Consider the following 25,866-nt stretch of genomic DNA (forward strand, 5'->3'; position numbering starts at 1 on the left):
AAGGTTTGGTGTATTTCTTTTATAAAGAGATTTGGGTGTGCATTTGTCCCATTAGCATGTAGCACGTAAAATATGCATATATTATGTGAAAATAGCCACTTTCAAGTGATATTGACATTCACAGTCTTGAATTTGCAGAGGAGCGTAGATTTTACCTAGTATAACTTTGTTAGTAATAGTGCGATTTTTACCAAATTTGGCAGGATCATGATCTATACTGTAGCCTACATTGCTGCAAAATTTTGTGATTCTACGGTGAACTTAAGGGGGGTTTTCCAATCAATTACTAAAAATTATAGTAATATACTATTATTAACTTTAGTTGAACAGGTATCGATATGGAGGGTATTTCGGGGCCTAGGCACCATATAGTGGCAGCCCCCTGATTTTTTCCAAATTTTTCGGTTGGGTAGTTCCTGAGAATGGGTTCGTTAAAAGAATGACCACTTTCGGCCCCCCGCACTCCCCACCTTTTCAGCAGAAGTCAAAACTAATAGCGGCTTCAAAAAGTACTAACCGAGACCTTTAATTTAATACCCCACATGACTATATTTGATGAAAAAAAAATTTACACCCCCCTTTTGCATGTACGGGGACCCCCCCTTAAATTCGTCGTAAGAGGATGTAACTCACTATATGCGTGAGCGTTCACAGTTCTCACCTTTCTACCAAATTTGGTGTCAATCGCTATAACCGTCTCCGAGAAAAATGCGTGTGACGGACAGACAGACAGACAACAACAACACCCACCGCACATGTTCAAGATGCTCGACAGCAGGAGGTGCTCCAGGAACAAGGAAGAGATCCATTCAAAAGAAGCTCATCAACTTTGAGATCTCCACCAATGCCAAAGACGATGAAGGATAAAGTACAGGCCAAAAGTGAAGGACCATGTAAAAGGAGTAACCCTGCCGGGACTTATAGGGAGCAGAGTCCCGATCCGGAGGAATTACCCTTCACCCAGCTTGGGGCAAAAATAGTTGAGCTGTCCGAGTTTATCAAGGACAAGCACAACGTGCACCAAGCCATAAAGAATATGGTGAGGGCTATTAGAGTTCTCTATAATAGATCACAGATGGAGGAAAAGAATAATAAAAACACGCCGAACCCCGCTGTGCCAACAGTATCACAAGCGACCCAAGTGACGCCTAACCGTACTACCATCGAATCCCAGCGAAATAAGCGAGTACGTGAAAAAGAGGGGGATCCTTTAAGTAATCAGCAGGCGCCTAAGAGAAACAAGTCGGAATACCGGAAGCTCGCGCTTCGGGTATAAAGGTTTTGTGTTCACCTTATGTAAGAGACGCACATTTTTCTGTCCGTATATAGCTACAAATCCAACATAATCCTTCATATTTTTCCAAACTACGAGATATACGTACATATTAGAGCCATAGATATCACGCTCACCCTAAACAAACAAACTGCCTATTACCTACTGTACACATATATGCACGTATCTAAATTTATCGTACCCATATTTCCAATTTACGTCCTATATCTAACTGAATTAGGCACTACCCGCAAAGTTCATTAGCACGCATATATTATATACTTACATACACACATGTCTGGTTGACAAATAACTAAAAAACTAAAACAAAATAATTGTCTGCGACCCAATTCGTAAGAACTGATTTCGTTGTGATATTGACAAATTGATATCTGATGATGATGATGAACGAAATTCACAAAAAATTGTAAAGTTTCACCCCCTATAACTTTGTTAATAACAGTTGGATTTTCTTCAAACTTGACCAAACTGTGCATTATATTCTTCGTTACACGCATGCCATTTTTGTACTTCTGGGATGAACATAAGGGGGGTGCCGGGTAAATTTCTAAAATGTGGAAATATACTATTATTAACTTTATTTGTGGAGATATCGGAACCGGATATATTTTGAGGCCTAGATTTCGTAGAGATGCACCACTGTGATTTTTTTCAGATTTTTCGGTTGGATAGGTTCTAAGAACGAGACCTGTTACACTTTTTGTGGGTCATATTTTGAACCCTCATTCCCCTATGTTTCATCTAATATCAAATATTGAACCAGATTCGAAAAGCACTAATTGAGACCTTTCATTTGATACCCTACATGGCTACATTCTGTGAAAAAAAAATTTGCACCCTCCATTCACATGTACGGGGAGCCCCCCCTTAAACTTAACATAAGATGGCGCCACTTACTGCATGTAAAGGGATCACCAGATTACATACTCTTACCAATTTTCGTGACAATTGGTTCAGCCGTTTCCGAATAAATCGGGTGTGACAGACAGACAGACAGACAGACAGACAGACAGACAGACAGACGGACAGACGGACAGACAGACACCGTCTCGATTCTAATAAGGTTTTGTTTCACACAAAACCTTAAAAAAGGCGGACAGGACATCCGGAAAACCAACACCAACAGGTCAGAAGGAGGAAACCGTACAGCGAATCTAGGAAACTCGACCAGCGTTGCGAAGCCTAAGACCAGCGAAAACGATGGATGGACTAAAGTTACCAACAAAAAAGCGGAACGAAAGCCAAAAGTGCGAACTCGTCCAGATGTAATTGTTATCTCCAGTAAGGGCAATCTGTCCTACGCGGAGATACTCAAAAAAGTCAAAGCGGATCCCGACCTAAAAGATCTGAGCGGAAATGTAAACCGAATCCGAAGAACCCAGAAAGGGGATCTCATGTTCGAGCTGAAAAGATCCAGCGTGGGCAAAACTGATGACTTTCGCACTCAAGTGAAAAACTCACTTGGGGAGAATGCCGCAGTGCGTGCCCAAAAACATGAGATCTACCTTCAATGTAAGGATCTCGATGAAGTAACATCGAAAAAAGAAATTTGTATTGCTCTGAAGGAGCAATTCAAGTTGAAAGAACTCACCGAGGAGTCTATTGTGGGCTTATGAAAAGCCTATGGTGGTACTCAAACAGCCACAATACGAGTACCAGCGGAGGCAGCACAGATGTTATTGGCTGCCGGAAGGGTTCGGATTGGATGGGTTGTCTGCCGTTTAAGGGAACAAATTTCACTGAAGAGGTGGTTTAAATGCCTCATGTTTGGACACTTCGCGAAGGCATGCACCAGCAGCATTGATCGATCCGATCGATGCAGAAGGTGTGGGGAGAAAGGCCATGTTGCCAGAGAGTGCAATAGGGACCCCAAGTGCCTATTGTGCGAAGTGGTAAATGTCCAGAATTTAGGAAGGCGCTCACTGCAATGAGAAAATGAGCCATCCAGCGAAGCAAGAGGGAGTGCTTTAAGGAGCTCTGCTCAGAAGCGAACATAAACCCGTGGGGGAATGCCTACAGAATCGTGATGGGACGATTGAGAGGCCGTTCATCTCCGCAGATCACCTGCCCCACCCTCTTGCTAAAAATCATCCAGGGGTTATTCCCCCCGCAAGAGGAGAGCACCGAAACATTCCAACCACCTCTGAATGTGGCGGCAATTCCGCCAGTCACCAGAAACGAGCTGTTGGATATCTGCGGTAGAATAGGAGACAATAAAGCGCCGGACCTGGACGGAGTACCGAATAAGGTCCTTAAGCTTGCCGTGAAATCCAGACCGGACATGTTTGCTGACTTGTTCGAAGCGTGCATGTCCGAGGGAATATTTCCAGTGGCATGGAAGCGGCAGAAGTTGGTACTTCTGCCTAAACCAGGTAAACCTTCAGGTGAACCATCCTCATATCGACCCATATGTCTTTTAGACACGGTGGGGAAGATGTTAGAGCGGGTAATCTATAATAGATTACTCCCGGTTGTTGAGAGTCAAGGCGGCCTTTCAGATCGGCAGTATGGGTTCCGTAAAGCCAGATCAACCATTGATGCCATCAAATTGGTTACTGGCTTGGCCGAAGATGCAATTCACGGAAAGGGTAGTACCAGCAAATATTGCGTGGTAGTAACCCTGGACGTGAAAAATGCATTCAATTCGGCCAATTGGAATCTAATACGGAAATCTTTAGCGAAGTTTGGTATTCCCGCCTATCTCGCTGCTATCGTCGATAGCTATTTAACTGAAAGGAGGCTCTGGTATGACACCGATGACGGACCCCAGGAGTACGTTGTTTCCGCGGGTGTCCCGCAGGGCTCCGTATTGGGCCCACTACTGTGGAACATCATGTACAACGATGTATTTAATCTTCCCCTTCCGGGGGAAGCCACAGTGGTGGGTTACGCTGACGACATAGCAATGGTTGTTGTCGCAAAGCATCTCGAAGATGCTGAGTTATACTCAAGTGAGGCAATCGGTGCTGTTAAAAGTTGGCTAAAGAGCTCTGGTCTGACACTTGCGGAGGAAAAAACGGAAGCGGTCCTCATCACTAAGCGCCGGAAGAGAAATTACGCCTGCATTAGAATCGGGAATCATATTATCACTTCCAAGCCGACCATCAAATACTTGGGAGTGGTGATAGACAGGAAGCTCAGCTATAAGCAACATGTGCCGTATGTTTGCGACAAATCATCCACTGCAAGTATGGCCCTGGCAAGGATGATGCCGAACATTAGAGGGCCACGGCATACCTCTAGGTTGCTTATAGCCAGGGTGGTGACCTCGATCATGCTCTATGCAACCCCAGTTTGGAGGGAGGCGTTGTGGATGTCAGGGAACGCTACCAAACTGAGTTCAGTCTACAGGAGGACAGCCCTGAGGGTATGCTCTGCCTTCAGGACTGTCTCAGATGATGCAGCATTCGTCATCTCTGGAATGATGCCGATTGACATCTTGGCAGACGAGATGGCGAACATATAAAATGCAAAGCCAACCTCTTCCTCATCGCGGACGAAGAAGACTGAGAGGGAGAGATCCATAAATAGATGGCAAGAGCGGGAGCGGGAAAGGGCCAGTGGACGCACAGGCTCATTCCTGCCATCAAGGAGTGGTTGGAGAGACGACACGGTGAGATTAGTTATAATCTCAGCAAGTTTCTCACGGGGCACGGAGGATATCTCCAATACCTTCACAGGTTTAAATTGGAGACCTCACCCGACTGTCCAGATTGCAATGGAATCCCAGAGGATCCAGAGCATGTATTCTTCCACTGTCCGAGATTTGTGGAAGAAAGGAGGAATCTAGAGGAGACTCTAGGGGAGGTGCTGGTACCAGAAAATCTGGTGCCGAAAATGCTAGCACATCAAGAGAATTGGGATGCGGTAAACTTCATGATCGCATCTATCCAAAATAAACTGCGAAAAGCAGAGGAGAGGAGAAAAACGCGGTCACGTGCGCCGCGTATAGAAGAAAGGCGGCAAAGCTAGAGTGAGCTGACTCCGCCCCGTGATGTAATACCTTATGGTGGTTCCGCGGGGCAGGAGTCGGGGGTGGTTTTGGTGGGTAAAAATCCCACACGCTGGTGTGTCCAAACCAGTGTCTTTTTGAAGATTTCCACCTCCTCAACAAAAAAAAAAAAAAGACAGACAGACAGACGGACAGACAGACGGACATTGAACCGATTTTAATAAGGTTTTGTTTTACAAACAAAACCTTAAAAAGACTAGTTAAACTTTAGGAATTAACATCGTGAATATAAGAGGCTCGCAAAACGTCCGAATCAAGACTCCTTTAGATCATCATAATTATACGGAATTCTTAAAAGGGATAAGTTGGCCACTCTCGACTCGCGACTCTTTTAGAAAACCGGATGGAACTTTCACGAACTCCAGAGTTAAGTCTGCACAGACTTTCTTGGAAGTACATCACCTGGAGAATCTGGTGAGAGAAGTGGAAGTGGATGTAACTTTGAAAGGCGAATTAGCGATGGGGGTATTCGTGAACATTGAACGAACCTTTGACTAGATGCTGCCAGAGACATGGTATCGATGAAACTCTAATTAAGTGGATCCTTGCTATGTTGCCATAGAGAGAAAAAAAGAAGCGTGCTACCGCCGCTTTCTAGAGTATGTTCATCTGACTCACTGCTATGCGAATCGCAAAACCTGCCAAGGGCAGGCGTATCGGAGTCTCAAATTATGGCATAATGTTGAAACCAATTAAATTTTATTTCTGCATTCAATCCGTTGGGTACCTGTATTAAAAAAAAAGATTTCGAATGCCTTAGCAAAAGAGGGTTCTATTTCCATATTCCCGGACGGAACCAGCAATTGAAGTGCTAACAACTTCGGCTAATACTATAATACATACTACCAACAATTTTAAACAACCTTCCAACATTGGCTGGTGGCAGAGCCTTAATGGTGCCAGATACACCAAACTTTTCCTGTCGGAACCAAATAAACACGCAGTACAATTTGTCCCGTCGAAAATCTTAAAGACCTGTAGAAGTATTGTAGGCATTCTGACAAGCAGTCGAAACGGGTTTGCTTTTATTTTAGAATTATAAGATTCCACATCCACTTGATGTCAGATCGGATAAATTAAGGGGGAAACCACGTTAGGAGGTTTTCGGAATCTATATTTTTTTTATTGGGTAGATCATTGACTTAGCTATCCCTGAATACGATGCGAAAATTCCAGAGCGAAATTCGTGTTTCATTAGGTTTTATGAGCCTAAAACCGAGCGATTACCGGGTTGAAGCTCAGGCTCGAACGTTCGGGAAATTGCCTATTACATGTGAAAGGAGGGTGTACATTTTTTTTTCACCAAATATAGTCATGTGGGTTATCAAATGAAAGGCCTTGGTTAGTACTTTCCGAAGCGGGGCGTAGTTTTGACATTAGCTGGAAAGATGGGGAGTCTGGCGGGTCGAAAGTATCATGTCTTTAACGGACCCATTCTCAGAAACTACCCAACCGAAAAATCTGGAAAAAAATCAGGAGGCTGACACCATGTAGTGCCTAGGCTCCGAAATACTGTCGATACCGATATCTATTCAAATAAAGTTGATAATGGTATATAACTACAATTTTTAGTAATTGACTGCAAACCCCCCTTAAGTTCATTCTCGAATCGCGAATGCAGCAGTACGGTACAAGGTATGATCCTGCCAAGTTTTTTATTACGTGCTACGTTCTAATGGGACAAATGCACACTCAAATGGCTTTGTAAAAGAAATACACAAAACCTTTTATACCTAAAGCGTTCAGCTCCCGGTTTCTCAACTTGTTTTCACATAACTTAGATCTATCGTATTTGTTTGTATAGTTTCTCGAAATTTGTCCCAGTTCCAGGCATTTGAAACACCTCTTTGGCGATATTTACTCACCTAGTCGACAGTAAAAGCGACGTACCAACAGTAAAAGCGTTTTTCGCTGCTTCGAATGGCAAGGCTGTTGTAGCCGTCTGAGTACTACCATATGCGTTACGTAGCTTAATCACATTGGACACATTGAATCTAGTACAAGTTGGGTATTTAAGGCCTGGCAGATCTCTGCTTTTATAGTGATCTCATCTAGAGACATTTCCTCTTTGTGTTGGCTCTCTTGATTCATTTTCTAATTATATTTAAAATTTTATAAATTAACAATTTATAAAATTAGTAACTGAGCACAACAACGGCCATGGTACTTGTCCGAGTAATTATTACTTGTATGCACTGTTTAGGAAAAAATAACTAGACTTTATTCTAGCAAAATACAATCACCAACTCCGTCCGCAATTGATCCCCCGTCACAACGCAAGTGAGGCACGGCAACTGGTACTAGGCTACACGCTGTACGATATGTCATTTGTCTCAATGGAATGTAGGTAGGGCACCTAGCTAGCAGTTGTTATGATGTCTGTTAGTCACACCCGATTTATTCGGAAACGGCTGGACCGATTGTCAATGAGAACATATGGGCTTTGGATTCCTTTACATAAAACAAGTGGCGCCATATTGTGTTAAGTTTAAGGGGCGGAGGTGCAAATTTTGTTTCACAGATTGTGTTCTTGTGTGGTATCAAATGAAAGCGCTCAATTTGTAATAACTGGCCCCATATTTGATCTCGGCTAAAACGAAGTGGAGTGAGGGCTCAAAATATGATCCCCAAAAAGTATAACAGGTCTCATTCTCAGAACCTATCCAACCGAAAAATCTGAAAAAAAATCACAGTCATATATCTAAACGAAATCTAGGCCTGAAGATAGACCCGTTCCAATATCTGGACAAATTAAGGTAGTAATAGTATATTTTACAAATTTAGCCGGAAACCCCCCTTAAGTTCATGCTAGAAGTACAAAACTTGGCAGTGGTATAAGGGGTAACTCTCTATTATTAACAAAGTTATAGAATGTGAAACTTTTACATTTTATGTGAATTTCATGTGTTCCAAAAGGTGTATGAGGTCATCATAACATATCAATATGTCAATATCACAACAAAGTGAGCTTATATGGATGGGGGGTCTGAGAGAAACATTTCGTTTTCGTTTTCAATCATTTATATATCAATATCAATTACTCAAGGCAAACACATGTGAATGGGGTAGTGCCTAATTAAGATAGATATATTTGTACATTGAACAAGTGGTATTCAATATGCGCACTTTACATGTACATATGTATACTTTCCGCTTGAAGTAAATCGAAAATAGGTGTTCTTTCATATATACGTAGACTTTTTGAGGACTTCAAATATAAAAACCATTATATTTGGTATATTTTTATTATTCATAGTAAACTAATCTAAGTATGTTTTTAACAAATAAGTAATTGCACAAAAAGTTAATAACAATATTGACTTTCTTTGGTAATTTACGAAGATCCTTTTGTAATCTTATCCATGATATAATTTAAGTTCTGCAAAAAAAAATGGAAATAACGATTTTCTTTTAATAAATTGTACAAAGCCAACTTACCTTATTTATTTCTCCAATGAGATCCGCCTTGAAGTGATTCAGCACTATGGACGCAATCAAGGAAACGAAGTTGTCAAGAGGACCCATTCCAGTAATGTGTACTGATATGTACCTAAAATGTGAGAATTTTGTTGGAACAAGTTTGTGACATAGATAACATTAAATTAATAATTAATTTCATTTGGAATCACTAACGGAGCGAAACACTGGCTCATTAATATGACTCATGAATTATTGTTAACCATAACCATATAGAAAAAAATACAGATATGTTGTGATACCGACTCAATTTCGAAGTCAGGCAGATACCGAACTTGACGAAAAAAACCTCAAAAACTTCCGCACTCGTTGAATTATATACCACACTCCGTCAGATAGTGTCAGAAAAGGGACTACAGTTATTACCCTCTATAGAGAGAAAGTTATCCCCCATACTTTATCTGGTTTCGGTGATAAGGTTTCGAACCTTATTTGAATAGTTTTAATGATAATAAGATATCAGGTTAGAACTGCTTACCCAAGCCGAACATCTTTCAAATTATCAACTGTAAGGTTATATCCAAATGGACTCTTCGAATCTGGCACTAGAAGCATCTTTAATGCTACTAAGTTATATATAGTCGACGCTCGAAGTTTGCCCAATATTTGGATATGACCGGCTGTCGCTTCGTAGTGATTGTAACTAGCCTAAAAGATAAAAACAGAAAGCTCTTCCTCAATATATAAACTTTGTGTGTGTAGATTGGATTTGAATTTCAACTTACCGAAAAATCACGAAATTGAATGTAACCTGTTAATTGTATTGGTCCATCTTCATCGGGTGTCCAAATAGAAAAATCCCCCACTCTTTCTATGCTGGATAAGTCTCCAGCAAACCCGTCCAATGCTGTGAAATTTCCTTGTAAACTGACAATTCCTGTAAAGGTGAGGTTTAAAGCGGATATTGGAAGTGTGGAACTGAATATATTACCAAGTTTAGCGTCAACGTATTTCGCCATGTTCTTCAGTGGAACTTTTTTTATGTGTTTCTCTCTTATCGCTTTTTGAAAGGATTTTAAAAATCCATCAACGACGCTGTTCGCTTGCTTCGTGAAACTCTCTGTAGCCGCACTACAATTTTATGATAAATGTGAATACGAAATAAAAATTATGCAGATATATTATTGTACCGATAGAAGGAAACATCTTCCGGTGTCCTGAATAGCTCTGAAAGCTTGAAATCTGCGAGGAATTCATTTATCTTGGCTTCAATGGACATTCTTAATTCCCATCTTAAGTCCCAATATAACTTGGAAGCAATGTTCGTACCTGCGAGAGTTCTTCAATCAATAAAACTTTCTTAAAACATTGACAAGTCCCTGGTCATATAATAACTCAAAATTGGAAATGAAGGGAAGAATGGGAAAAAACTATAATCCATAATGGATTGGGGATGATAAGCTTAAAGGGTTTGTGTAGAATTGTGTAGAGGATTTTTAAGGAAGGTACAATAACAACATAATATTAAATTAGTACCAGAGAGAGAGAGAAAGAGTGGTTGTATACAAAAAAAAGCCAAGAGAAAGAATTAGCAGTGAATGAGGAGGAATGAGACAATGCATTATGTGGTTTATTATTTATCGCATTTTAGACAAGCATATTTTCGAATGCATGAAGTCCAAGTTGCAATCGTATACATTTTTTTGTAGATAGATATAGATAAACAGCCAAGCTACCTTATGTATTGCGTAGATTACACACAATTTTGAAAAATGTATCTAAAGCTATACTCCTCCATTCATCACCTGTGCCGTTTAACCACTAGGGGATTCTTAACAGCTGAACTCAACTCAACAGTGGAGACCATATCACTGGTTCAGCCGGAGAAACGCGGTAACTGAATCTGCAATCACAAAACTTAGAACTTTAGCGTATATGGGGTGTCTCTTCGAGTGGATAAGGAAATTATAGTCAAGATTGAGAGCTGAATTCATTCAGAAGAAGTTTTTCAATAATGAGATATGCTGGAATATCTAGGGTGGTGACAGTTGTAAAAGAAACTCTCTAAATATCTCGAAATACAGGAAGCAGAAATGGAAGTTACCTGGCAGCATAAAAGGGCTGTTTAAAAGAAATCTCATTTAGACGAACATTCTTCATTTTTCTTCAAGCTAAAATTCCCCCATCCCCCGACTCGTTCACAACTGCGTGCGTTCGTCACGTAAGTTGCTTGTTCCGCTACAACACTCCACCCGCTGAAACTAAAGGCGGTTTCAACGAGGAAGCAGACGCATGGCTCCCTTAGTTTCTTCGCCGTAAATCAAAATGGATGCGCCGCATGCCCCTCTTCCTGGCTGGGCTTTCTTCTGGGAAGAAAGTCTTTAGCCGAAACAGGGAGACCCTCTTGATCATGCCTGAGACGTTGAGGTTAAAATGGTGTAAGCCTCTTTCTCGTGTCCTCTTGGACCATTATAGCGACTTCCAGGGTACTGTGCCATCTGCAAACATCCGCCTGGAGTGTGGTGGTATGCACTTTACCGGTGGTGTTTAAAGTCAAAGAGCTTATTTAGCTCAGAGAAAAAGCAGAGCTCAAATTGCATTCCCTGGTCGGTGATTATAGCTGCCGGCGTACGAAAAATTGCAATGTACTCTCGACAGAAACAATTGGCTATAATATATGGCCTTGCTTCCTTGTTTGGAGTCATGCAGTGTATACTGGATGGTCAGCCAAAGATAGCAAACTATCTGAATGTGTTGCGCTTCGGCGATTGCCGGAGAATTAATGGTGGCATGAATCTTGACCTCTGCAATACGTGACGAAACGTCACCAACTCCATTAGCTTTTCAACACACATGTTGAATGTCAGAAGTGAACTGGTCGATAAGGCTCAGGTAGCAAAATTGGTGAGGGAGCGCTTTGTCGGGCTTCCTTTTCAAAGCAAAGGTATCCATGAACACTGTGAACGACCTACCTTCGAAGGAATACCGAAAGTATTTAATTGCAAGTCACATGGCTAATAACTCACGATCGTTAAAGTTGTAATTCCTATTAGCGGGATTCAGCTGCTTTGAAAAGAGTTTCAACTACCGCTGGATTTGATTCGTTTTTTGGTGTCTGATGTTAGTGGTTCATCTTACTAAGGAAATTGCCAGAAGTGTTGCTTCCAGCGGTTGTTACTTGGAAGTTTCGACCGTCTGGAAAGCCGTCTTAGGTAAGAAACGATGGTAGAAGTTTGACATGGCCAAAGACGTTCTCAGATATTTAACTGTTCGGTGGCGACCAATGAGCTCAGATATATCAAATCCGCAGGATAGCCTGTGTGATTTTCGGAAAACTCTCCAACGAAAAAGACTGTATCAACTCTATCCCGAATTTGGCACCACTTTCATTTCACACAGCAGTTAGCTTGGCATAAGGTCCGGAATGTAAGTGGTTCAAGTTCTCGAAGTAATGGAGAAAAACATGTCATGTTGCACCAGTGGCGTAACACACCATGACCACGAGGATATTGGATTTCGATATGGGGTTGCACCGATCGTGGAAGAATTGCAAGAAAGGCGTCTTCGGTGGTATGGTCACGTAATTCACGCTAACGACAATTAACTTGCCAGATTCGTCTCAATATCGATGACCATAAGAAATCACCAAAAAGTCAGCTGAAGCAACGGCGTCTTGAAATGTCGGATGGCGATTTGAAAGCCTCGTGACTGCATCTAGATCAGACCTTTGACCGAGCAAAATGGCGCTACCGATCACGACGTGGTAACCTCGCTTCTGAGCAGCGTAAAGGCTGAAGTAAAGTTTAAACCAATTACGGAGAGGTGAGTGAGAAACGCTTTTAGTCTTTCCTTTTGGTAGTAGCGTCAATATATTTGGAAAGGGTTTTGTAAGCTTCCGGCCGCCTCTCGCTTCCAATCGTTTGGAATATTAGGGGCAATCAAAGCTTACGAATTATTTGCAACGAAAGTGGCATGATCTTCCATCGAAGGTGCCATGACTTCTATAGGGAAAGGCTGAAACATCATATCGAGAGCAAATGCCTTCATTTCAGATTGGCTATTATACCATTAATCCTTTCAACATCTTCGCTGTCACAAGAGACAATAGGTCCGTTCAATGGTCACTCTTATAGGTAAGTGTTTCTAATGAAGTATTGAGGATTAAACTTCTTAATGGCGTGATCACCTTTAGTCTCATGGATAACAATAATTTGACAGTTAATTTCTGCCTTATCGAAAAGATGAAGATTTATGCCAGCGAGATGTAGTCTTGTTTGAAAAATATTGGTCTACAATCCGTATAGCATAACGCAGAAATAGTACTAAAAATAATCGAAGAACAATGATCCCGAAAAGCCTACAAATGTAAGCCAGCCAAGACATACCTGTCATCAGTTTATTTCGGTTCTATTGTCTGCTCCTTCATGTAGGTAGCTACACTAGAAAAAAAACCATCAGGAGAAAGATAGCAGAATCTACATAAGCCCACTGCAAACATATAACACTTACCAAATAGCACCAGATGAAGTAGTGGGCCTGAAAGTAAGGTTGATCTCAAACGAGTCCTTGGATAAATAGGAACAAGGCACTTATGGTCAAAAGTATGCAATCGCAAATTTCTCTGTCCATAGGTAAAAGTTTGCAAAGAGTGAAACTATCTCATTGAGTCTGACTTCAGTCTACATATAACGGTGTACTGCGGTATAAGCTGCGATTTAATGGTGTTTCTGAGACTGAGATCACAAATATTTAAGATGAAATGTGAGGCCCGATGTTTGCCACCCAAGGGACCGAATTGGAACTTAAAATTATGACCCACTTAATGCGCCTCCTGAAGCATATGTTGAAATCGAAAGAAAATATCGATCAAAACCGAAAATCCTTGTAGGATGAGATCAGTAGGAAAATGAAAGGTAGGAAAACACCAACTCGATCACGTGTAACACATTTCAAGAGAGAGAGCATTTTATGTGTATCTATATTGCTTACAGGCATCGATAACAGCATCCTCCGTAACATGTTCTGAATTATGATCAACGACCTGCGAAATAATTGAAAATATTTTATGGTCACAAACGCAGAGAATTTATAATGAAAGAACTCACATCCATTACTAACGAGTCAAAGTCATAAACAATATCATTATTGACAGCTTGGACGGTATCGTTAACCACGAAAATTCCAACATGGCCATAAGCTCTTACTTTTTTCCATCGGAAACTGCAAAAAAAGTTAAAGAGATATTATAAACAATAAAAGGTGGCTTTTACCCACCTCACCTTAATTCACCATCGATTCGTATTGGAAGGTTCATTCCTCGTTCGTAGTACGACTCGTATGATGCGTGAACTGTAACATTTTTCCATTCGGCATCAACCACGATATGATTGGCTTCAAGCTTCACTTTGAGCTGATGTAAAATAGGATCAGGAAGACGTTTTAATGTTGGTTTCAAAAGAATTCTAAGTGAAGAGAAATATTTGAATTATTCCAAAACTAACTCACTTTTTGACTCATTTACATTTCACCTCGGTCAAGTTCGGCGTAAACATTTTCGAAAGTTATTGGTAGTGGACCCATTTTCTTGCTTTGCGACTTGACGATTTCCTAGAAAATGTTTTACCAAAGTTTTTTTATCGAGATTATTATTTCTATATAAGATCTTTAATATATAATCGAGCTATTTACGGGATGATAATAATAATAGACCAAAAACTATTATTAAAAGAAAACTACAAAAGCTATCGACTTAAATGCTTTAAATGTTTCTTTACTGAGTTCTTAAAATTAAAATTTCAGGGCTACACAAAAGTAAAACAAGTTGGGAAACCGGAAGTTGGACGCTTTAAGTAGAAAAGATTTTGTGTAAGGATATTTCAGTCACCATTTGTCTCATTTGAACGTAGCTCATAATATTTATGAACTTAGTATTCCCGGCTATTCACTTTAGTGTGATATTGACATTCAAAGTCTTAGATTAACTTGGTAGTATTGCTCAATATTATAACCTTTATTACTCCAAAACTTGACAATTCTAGGGTAACCATAAGGGGCGTTTAAAGTCAATCTATCAAAAATATAGAGAATAATAATATTATCAACTTTATTTAGGCAGATATCGTAAAATTGGGTATTTTGAGGCTTAGACCACCATACTTTCTTTCAGATTTTTCGGTTGGGTTGTTTCTGAGAACGAGTCCTTGAAACAATTGACCTCTTTCGAACCACGGCTATTCACCCTTTTGCAACCAAATTCAAAATATCTGCTTCAAAAAGTACTGATCTAGACCTTTCATTTGATACCTCACGTCACTATATTCGGTAAAAAAATATTGCATAACTTTTTGCATCTATGGGATCCCCCTTAAGGGATTATAAGTTTTTTTTTTCAAATTTTTCCGTGAACACATTTTTAAATGATAGTCAACAAATAACATAGCAATCGATTAGGCAACTCTTCAAGAATAGGAAACAAATTGATTATTACATAACATTATTTTATAAAATAGCGGCTGCAAGATCATGCAAACGAAACAAGATTTTTTGAAAGTCTTCGGTGGCGAGAAGAAGAACTCCCTTGGATCACTCTCTAGAGACATAAAAATTGTGATTTTCATGAACTACATAGTGCAACAAGTGAAGTACACACGATTATAATTTTAGAATTCTTATCTTTTTCAAAAGGGCGAAGGTTCAAAAAAACAATTCGCTTCTTATGGCTTAAATTGTTTATTAAACAAATTCTCCATACCAACCAATATTGTTAAAAACAAAATGGCCCCAGTATCCAGATATTCCAGAGATATTCCAGAGCGAATCGCGCGGGGGAGGAATCCAGGCGTTCCATTTACGTTTTCATATTACACAAAAACGATACCGACCCTCAAATGTATTTACCCATTGTTCATCTAAACATATTTTCATAAAACCAAAATGATTTTTAATCTCTTTTTGCCATATACAGTATTGCAGGATCGTATATGTACGTACTCATGTTTATACGTTAGCCAGTGCATTTTTGCCTAGCGGATCAATGAAGGGAGTTATGAAGCTGCAGAGCAGGTGAGCGCGATGAAAATGTTAGGGGTTTTCTATATAAGCATATTTAGGTACTCGATGCTTCCATTTGTATTAAGTTCGTAGTGTATATGTGCTTGGTATGTAAGACTATTCACTTTAATATGATACTGTCATTCTATGTACATACGGTGCCTTATTATACAGCAAATTTACAGAAAAAAGACGAAAAAGACAATTTTAACTCACTGTAACTTTGCTGATAATATACAATACATACTATTATAATTATTAATATTGATTGAGTATATATAGTTGTGGCGTTTAGTTTGTGGCGTAGACGTCATATAGAGGCATCACCGTGATTTTTTAAAGAAGTGGTTCCAAAATTAATACGGTATAATCCCGATAATTCGTGTTTTGAAGGGACTGGTACGAAATGTCGGGATTATCTATTATCAGGAGTGCAAAATAAAAGAAAATAACTCTATGGATCGGCAAATTTACACGAATGAGCAGGAAATTCGAAATATCGAATTACTGAAAGTGCGGTGTACTTAATTTTGGAATTACTGATTGAAACTATTGAACTTTGATGTCTGATAGGCGGGACATTCACATAGAAAATGTTCCGTGGATACTGCTTCCTCAATGTAAGATGGACACGTATGATTTTGAATATGTTGATCCTATGCCCAGTGAATTATGGCCATCGGAATTCTTATAATACTTCTACAAGTCGCTTGCTTTTCGACACAAGATGAACTTTTCAGTATGTTTGGTGTGTCTAGCAACATTAAAGCTCTGATACCTGCCATTATAGGAAGCTTGCTTGGGGTTTTGATAGCAGTATAAGCCAGTGCTATTGACACTCACTTTCACTTTCACTTCTTTTTACACCATAGTGGTCAGATGCCCAGAATAATTTCACCGTATTGAATTTAGAAAGAGAATTCCATCGGTTGCTACATTCCTGAATGATTTTTGAAGTGATCAAAAAATTCTCAACGCCGTCAATGTAGCTTGACAGTCGCAGCCGGTTGCGATGGGCCTGCCCTTCAACCACTCGTCAATCACACAAGCTGCTGGCTTTTAAAACGCATATACTTCCGTCTAAAAAAACCGTTGCATATTGTCAGAATGAAAAAGCCCACTTCTCATTTTTACTTGAGAGTTAGATTCCGGATGCAGAAGCCTGCTCTGTTTTTGAGCCACCGGTGTAGAAAACTTCAGTATATCCCGCCAGGTATTATAACTTCTATCTCCTACCAAACAGATGCATGGGGACCTGAGAATCAGAAGGCATTTCGAAAGCTGAATTTAGATCTTCCAATGATCAGTTCCCCACACATTCGTTGTCTTCCCATCGATCTAAGTGAATTAGTCTATGAGCTTCTCTCAAAGCAGCATTTTGAATATGAATATGCAAGGGCTGGAAATTGAATAATACATTTAGAGCTGCGCTGAATGTGGTGTTCAGCGTACACTTCTTTGTCTCATCTTAACCCAACACACCGCGGATGGATAAGCGAACATCGGCCTAATCATAGCAACATATATCCACATTACTACATGGGCCCTAAGTCCCCATATGGAAACCAAGGTCTGCCAGCACAATTCATGAACGCTTTTATTCCGAACAAGCTTCTTGTCTATAATAGCTCTCAAATGTTTCACTTCTTCAAAGAGTTGAACGGTTGCACCCTTCATATCTGGGAGACAAAGACTATTCAGTTTACTCCTTTTCATAAATAATTCCCTTGTGGCTTTATTTGGTAGTAAAAGTCTATGACTGAGACACCTGCTGTCAATCAATGGGCTGGGCATGTATTGACAGATTATCCAATTGGCATAACTCCGCCATGCTATTAACATAATATGTTGGTCCCAAGCCCAGGTAAAGGAGGAGGGTTTGAGGCAACGTACTCTGTACTATCCTCAGTAAAACTGAAACAAAAATAAAATACTGAGATCAGGGAACGAGATAAATAAAGTATAGTTGGAATTATTCCACTATACTAAATCCTACCTGATCTCTCTTGGTGACTGATGCCGTGACAGGCCGACCAAGAAAATGCATCCAATGTTGTTACAAATAAGATGATCGTATCGAGTAACAAGCCTAGGAAAAAAGCTAAGGCGACCACCTCAGTCGATGTGGCAGGACGGGCCCCGGTCTTGTCGATAAATGGGCAAGGATTCTTGATGCGTGGACGGCGTCAGGACGTAAGTAAATTAGTCCGAACAAAACAAATACGTGTCGCACGCTAAATGTTGGCACCCTAACTGAAAAGACAGAATAACTCGCAAGAGTTCTTCGGAAAAGGCACATTGATATCTGTGCTCTGCAAAAACCCGTTAGTCTGGTGCCAAAATCTGCAACATAGAACGCAAACGCGGTAAAAGTGGCTATAAACTTCTCTATCTTGGTAGCCCACACACTCGATATGGTATTGCTATTACCATCTCAGAGGGCTTTCGTGATGCCATTAAAGAAGTCGAACGATTTGATGATCGGCTGATGAAGCTCACCATTATATAAGCTGATCGCACTATGTACTTCTTTACCGCGTACGCACGACAGACCTGATGCCGAGAAAGATGCCTTCTGGCAACTTCTCGATAAAAAGACCTGCAACGTGCCCGCTGACGACTATATCATCATTGCCGGCGACCTTTATGGTCACGTGGGTGAAAAGGCAAACGGTAATAGGTGCCATCGGGTAAAGTGGTTTGGAGCGTGCAATGAGGGTGGAGAGCGTATAATCGATTTTACAAGCACGATTCAGAGTTGTTTGCTTGATTTCTAGAGTGTTTGTAGTTTTCGATTTCAGCAGGCCTCCACTTTAACGCTTTGGCTTCGGATAATGGGACAAGCCCCTTCTAAGCACTAAATGTCCAGTTGATTTTCTATTGCCAAAGGAGTCCATAGTCGCCTAGGAAGCTAATAATTTCACTGAATTTTGTCCAATCCGTTTTTTTAGGATTTCGTCTTTGTATTACAGACCGTTCGCCTGCAATAGTTAGACTAAATTCTAAGTAACGGCGATCTAAAAGTGAAACTTTATCAAGCATTCGACAGTCTCAAATCAATTCTAAAAACTTTGAAGTGCAGATTGTGAGGTCAATTACTTCACTTCTTCTTGGCCCCACGAATGTAGGGGCGCTCTCAAATTTTAAAATCAAACAGCTTCATCCTAGCCCCTTTTACAGATCCAATACCAAAAATTTGTCTTTTGTACCGGAAATACATATATATAGGGGCGGTGCTTCAACTTTGCCAACCCTGCTGCTAGTAGATAAAATGACGCTTTTGCATGCTGTAGATTAATTTGACCAACATTTATACTTCTAGACATAAGTGTAGCGCGATGTGAAAACCGACGCTAACTTAAAAGTCTGCTGCATCCAGTGTGGATCCTACCAGGGCTACTAGCTTGCCGCACCTTCGGCCGAAACTTCCGCTTTCTTGCGCCGGATTTCCCTGGATACTGCCACACTTGGTGGTATAGCAACGCCCATGTCCTCATGCTCAAAAAGCTTCGCCTTCTTTCGCAGTACTTTCCGTTGTCCCCAGCTGGGAGCCTTTCCAGTTTCACGGTGCCTAGATTACATGAATCTGTTTCAATCTGGAATTTTATCCGATTTGCTCCCATCACCAGCATCACTTTCTTTCGCTTTTCCTGATAGAAGCGGAAGAGAAGGTCCTAGCAGATTTAACGTGTTGCTGAAGTTTTCTTGCGTCGAGCCTCTCTTCCCCATTTTCCCGGGGAATTTGGTGAGACTTAATGAATCGCACTCAAAATCATGTCCTAGATGAAAAGCACTTTGTGTTTACTACTCACATTTTGGTTAAAGTTGGACGGGGGTGATTGGTTTTTGTCTTTTTACCCCTTTGAACTGGGTCTGCTTTGTCCAATTTATTATCAGAGCACGACCTGACGAAACATTTTAGCATTCTCATGCTGAAGTGATTAATTGTGAAAATCTGATCCCCCAGGTGGTAAGAAATTTCAGATATGCCACTCCGTATGTTCATATTTATTCATATTTATTCTGTTTGTTATTTAATATGCTTCCTTTCTACTTTTGCAATATGAACTGAGTTATAGCTTGTCAAACCTAAATTCGTAATATCTAAAAAAATTAATACTTTCAAGGTCAGATAACACAAAACTGGTAACTTTCAGTGCAAATTTATCTAAGGCTCTTTTATGTTTTAAATGAGATATGATAGAAGTCAGTCGGATAAAAAATAATGGAGCTACAATCAAACCAATGTAATTAGCCGATTTTTTTTTATAAAAATCAATAAAAATAAAACGTGGTTTTCCCATATAAATTGAAAATAAGCCGAGTTCCTTGTATTTAACCCCTGGCATTAGATTTTAAAAATTTGGTGGATATAGAGTGCGTAGTTTCAGAAACACCCCAAAATTTTTTTCTATTTTTAAATAAAAAAAAAACATTTTTTTTTTAATATATTTAAAAAAATAAAAAAGATACCACAAATTTCATGTCAATTGGTCTTGACTGAAAGAATCCGAAGGTTGAAAGCTTTAATGACTGGACTTTCTATATCTATCCTATATCTATAAAATTCAATTGAGAAGATTTAATATCAACTACACCAACTTTTACGAAGATTCGCCGATTGGAACGCTTCCAAAGATGATGCTCGTCATAATAGGTTAACATCCTGAAATCTAAAATTATCCAGATGTTATTACCACCCACTAACCGCCTTAATTCCAGAGATTGGCAAAATTAAAAACATCATTACGAGATTACGATTAAAAATTTAATGAATGATGATGATGAACCGAAATTGTGAATTGAGATGCGCAAAAATGTATTGTGACGAAAATCACTTTGGGAAAAATATGTGTGACGTCAATTTAAATTGTAGTATTGACAATTAGCCGGGACATCAGAGCTGTACAACAGTATGGCGAATATTTAGTTAGGATGAATGATAATGATCATGCGTCCTCTTTAACCTGGCCCTTGAGAAAGTGATTCGTGATGCTGATGCAAATGCAAGAGGTACGATCCTCTTTAAGTCCACCCAACTACTTGGGCTGCACATCAATGAAAGCAAGACAAAGTATATGGTGGCATCATCAGCACCGAAGACGAACCAACCAACAACATCAAACTGCACTGGTCAAACAGGAAGAATAAGGATAGGAGAATACAACTTTGAGACCGTTGACAATTTCTCCTATCTAGGGTCGAAAATCACAACCGAAAACAGCTACAATGATGAAATCTGCGCACGGTTGTTGTCAGCCAAAAGAGCCTATTTCGGCTTACAAAATCTGTTCCGCTCGAAACGTCTCACCATAGGGTCAAAGCTCTTACTGTACAAGACTATGATCTTGCCAGTCCTCATGTATTCCTCGGAAACAAGAAAAATTGCGAACTCTTGGCCGCATGCGATTGAAGAATCCTCCGAAGAATTTTTGGCCCCCTAAATGAGGATGGACGATTCCGTAGCCCACACAATGACGAAATCTATGAGCGATACCATGACCATCCGGTTGTGGATAAAATCCGGCTGAATAGGTTACGGTGGGCGGGTCACTTAATCCGTATGGAGGAGGATAATCCCCCCCGGAAAGTCTATAAGGGCACTATCTATGGTAGAAAAAGAAGGCAAGGCAGACCCTGCCTAAGATGGAGCGATGGCGTAGGTGAGGACGCCAGACAGCTTTTAGGGATATCGAATTGGTGGACCTCGGCGCAAAACCGGGATGTCTGGAGTTCCTTATTAAGGCAGGCCTAGACCGGATACCGGTTGTTGCGCCGTTGATGATGATGTTGATTATGATGATGAATGACAACAGATGACTCTAATGTTAATAACGAAATCATGTAAAAGGTGTAAAGTAGTTTTCTAGCAAAGTACCCGCATGCTTTTCTGGAATGTTCTGCGGCAATAGTGTGTGTAATTCGAACGGGTGTTGGGGATTACGTGTGCGGATTCCGTTTACAGAAGTCTCGGAGTTTCAATTAAAGGGTCAGGTTTTTACGTAAACCAGTCCGAAGACAGAAGTCTCGGTACCCAAGGGGGCGTAAAGCAACTACGTAGCAATATGTACATACATATGTGTATTGTGAGCTGCAACTCCCAATTCTTAAATAAATAAACATCCAGATGGAAACATTTGTCAGGCTCAAACACATATATCTGTCTGTCTATTGTCCGAAGCGGATACAGACATTTGTCTATATCATGTTAGAAGCAGACACAAATATTCATCAGGTACAGACACAGACTTTGCCTAAAACCAAAATTTCGCTAAGACAGACATTCGCCTGTTTGACCTCTGACACAGCCATTTTTCTTTTGATATCTGAGACATTTTTTAACAAAAGTGCAGATTTTCGTCTGAAACAAAAATTTGTTCGGTACAAATATTTGCCCGAAACAGACATTTGTCTGTCTGATGTCTGAAATGAGTACCGATATTTGTTTTCCTGTTGTCAATCTGCACAAAAATAAAGTTTCAACTAACAACCAAATCAGTTGTTAGTTCCTCTGCTCATTGCGAATAATCAAAGGTTCACTGGCTGCCTGGCACTCAGCGTGATGATAGTGAAACTGGAGGACAGTCTCATTATAAATAGAAATATGAGAAAAAAACAATAAAAACGAGTAGACTGTAAATGCCCTGTATTCTAAAAAGGAATGAAAAGGATACAAACAAAAGGCTAACTAGTCAATAAGTAAGCTGATTCGTAGACGACAAACGACATTGCGACATAATGATTTGATGTCTTTGTATGATTATGATTACAGTGATTACGATTGCGCGATTACATGATTACAATCGTAATCATAGCCCCTGATTACGATTGGAATTGCGTAATCATGAACACTACCCGATTATAATCATAATCATAATTACAATCGTAATCATGATTGCAATTTTGCTCAACTCTGCTAAACTTTCAAATAACTTTGTTGGAATGGGAGGTCGTCACATTTTTCGGAGTCGGCTTAGAAACATTGAAAAATGGTTTCTGTAAAGAAGTGATAATCGAATTTTTGCTGAATTTGACCTCTTTTTCTATAAATGTTTGTCATTTCCATAAACAACTAAATTTGAGTCACTCCACGAAATGCCTTCCGTGGGACAAGGTCCACAAGACTGGCTGCTCACCCCGGCCGCTATGGTAAATGGGAAAAAGGTTATTGTTCTACAAATCATCGAAACTTAATTTGTCAATTACGACACTGCGAGCTCTTAATACCAGAATTTTTCCACTTTTAATGGGATTTCAACACGAGAAATATTGAGTACGTGCTAGGGCACGTGATCTTAGAATTGTGTCTCTCTCAACTGATGTAATTTTTTCATTCTCATTGCTTAACGTTTTACTAATCAGTTTACGAAATTTGTCTTGGGCTTAAGACATTTTTGCTTTTATTACTGTTGCAGGGAAGTACCAGTGGTTAAATCTAACTTAAAGATATGAGCACTATTCTAATTAGAGTGCAAATAAATTACTATTGTGTTCCTTTCGTTTCAGACATAAGCAGTTTCCATTGCATTGCTTCACAACAAAGTTTTATATCCAGTTCTATGTAACGTGACTACAATTTCTGCAGCTCACAAAACTAATATCACTGTACTCACGTCCTCAATATTGCCACTTAGTAGAATCGCCGCCATATCCAAAGCTTTCTCTAGGTCCGGTATGGGCTCTATAAAACACAATTTCCATATATGTAGCGTTATATTTCTCCATTCTAAGCGGGGGTATTATCTGGTATGTGTTATTATTATTATTTATTATTCACAATAGTGTACGCACTCAAACAAATGATGGAAAACATTGAGAATAAGTCTTATTAACAGATAAATTTATATTTATACCTTGCACGCCACTAAAGTCAGCATTGACAACATTCATAAGACACAATAAAAGGGCACACAATAACAAACTGCAGTAATTACTGGCAGCCATAATAGTTACTATTAAGAGTTCCTTCTGACTGAGTATCCAGACAAGTGTACTTCCTAAATTCAATGTCCGCACTGAGTTCGAAAATTGAAATTAGAATCTGTACGATCAGAATAGTAAAATCAAATGATTCTTATCTGCCATTTTGAACTCTGAAGAAGCATAACAACGAATACAAGTCAAGTCCAATTGTATAAATCGAAATAAAAATGAGCCCAAGTATCATGAATGGGGATGGTGTTCAGATGAATGGGAGAGGGTATTTATTGTTTTCCACATTGTTAAATATTATTGTTGATAAATAAACAGTTTGACCTGCGCATAGAGTTGAGTTCTTTTGTTTCCTTAATAGAACTTTCGTAATTTGTTATCATATGTTGACACTGAACTGCGTAGCCACAGAGTCTCTCTGGAATCTCGGTGTGAGCAAACTGTCTCATATATAATAAAACACTTACGCCAACGAACATCTAGTATTTGCTTCGAAATAGTGATTGAAACACCATGGGTGTTATTGTTTGGTGAAAGGGGATGCCTAGAATGACCATCTTGATTCACTGACCTCTATATTTGGATTCGGTGGATCTACTGAGAATACCCAGTCATTATGGTTTACAGTAAAATGAATTCTCGGATGCCTTAGGATTTTTTCTATGCCCGGACCGGAAGCTTGATTATATATACAAGTAGCACTGGCTAATGCTACTAGCTGGAATCAGGCTCTCCTTAATGGATAGTGGCAGAAACTTAGTGCCGGCAAATATATCGAACCTGTCAAAAGCAAATAAATATACTGCAAAGTTTATTCTGTCGAAAAGCAGGTAAAATCTGCAGAAATTTCGCTATTCTCCATTAGCTACAAATATGTTCAGAATAGGAGCATTATGAGATGACACGTATCCGTCTTGTAATAAGGAAGCAGGATATATATGTAGACCACTTCCTATAAGAGCTTGTTGCAAGACATCATCAGAGTAGTTGGGGTGCATCCACCTAGATTTGCATTAGCCTGTTCAATACCTAACCGTCCCATACATGGCATTTCCACCTAAAATTAACGACATTTAAGATACATTAACAATTTCTCAAATTAAATTTACGGGATCAAATCATTAGGTAATCTAAAAGAAAAGATTATGTATGAAACTTGGAAATCTAGTCGCTTTTCATGCATTTGGATTACTCAATAATTTTATCCTGCAAATTTGATTTGGATAAATGTTAATTTAATTTATATGGTTGCCATTTACTCCTTGGTGGGGTATAGCACATCAACTACACCTACGGATCATTGGTCACAGTTACCTGAAATGCGCTTCGGCTTCTCCCACCACTTCTCGAGACGCTTGCACTCCTCTTCTACTTGTCTGCGCCAAGTACCTTTGGGGCGACCCACTCGTGACCATCGGAGAGAGTGGATTCCACTGCATAACATAGCCAGCAATGGAATTGTCACTCCTCCTTTATGTGTGACTATCCACCAACATTTCTGCCTTCAGATCACAGTGCGGCCGAGTGCCAGGCCTGTGCGCAAACCAGGTTGTTCCTGGTTATACCAACACAGAGAGAACACTCGCAGAGAACAGTCTCAACTTCATCTTGGTGTTCGGATAACTGTGCGACGGGCAATGTTTAGTACGGTATCACCGCCAGCAAACACCACGCTTCGAATTCATCGAAGTCTTCGATGCTCTGCCCATTAATGTAGATAGGGGAAGTGCGATGATCTGTCAAACTGAGAACCCTGGTTGTGTTAGTGTGCTCTACTTGCCTCTCTTTCCTAATCCAGAGCCTTTGGTCAAGATCTATGACCCATTGAAAGAGCAAACACATATCATCAGCATAGTCGAGGTGTTTGAGGAAAGGTTTCAACGTCCACTGAATTCCTCCACGTCCTCCGTAAAAGACAACATTAAGAAAATCTTCGTTAACAAAAAAAAATATTGGTGGCAGAATGCATGCGTGGCAGACTCCGCTTTTGACTTCAAAATCCTCCGAGATTTTACCTCGGTACAACACGTGACATTTTGCTTATCATTTGTCGCGCTAATAATAGCTTTTAGTTTCTCCGAAATGCCTTTCCTGCATAGAACACTCCAGATACACCAGCTCTTCACGCTATCGAAAACTTTCTCGAAATCAATGAAGAGCA

The 25,866-nt window shown here is 40.0% G+C and overlaps 1 protein-coding gene across 1 annotated transcript; it reads right to left on the reverse strand.

Annotated features, from left to right (window-relative positions):
• Positions 1 to 8,537: 8,537 nt before the first annotated feature.
• Positions 8,538 to 23,891, reverse strand: LOC119657398. Its single transcript, XM_038064288.1, has 12 exons — positions 23,627 to 23,891; positions 23,387 to 23,454; positions 14,245 to 14,330; positions 14,003 to 14,185; positions 13,829 to 13,943; positions 13,713 to 13,764; positions 9,914 to 10,052; positions 9,715 to 9,854; positions 9,509 to 9,660; positions 9,262 to 9,431; positions 8,745 to 8,856; positions 8,538 to 8,685 (listed from the first exon to the last, which is right to left on the reverse strand). Exons 1-12 carry the CDS (start codon positions 23,715 to 23,717, stop codon positions 8,641 to 8,643), a joined length of 1,353 nt encoding a protein of 450 aa, XP_037920216.1. The 5' UTR covers positions 23,718 to 23,891; the 3' UTR covers positions 8,538 to 8,640.
• Positions 23,892 to 25,866: the final 1,975 nt, after the last annotated feature.

The sequence above is a fragment of the Hermetia illucens genome, chromosome 5, assembly GCF_905115235.1.
Source record: "Hermetia illucens chromosome 5, iHerIll2.2.curated.20191125, whole genome shotgun sequence".
Classification (NCBI taxonomy): Eukaryota; Metazoa; Arthropoda; class Insecta; order Diptera; family Stratiomyidae; genus Hermetia; species Hermetia illucens.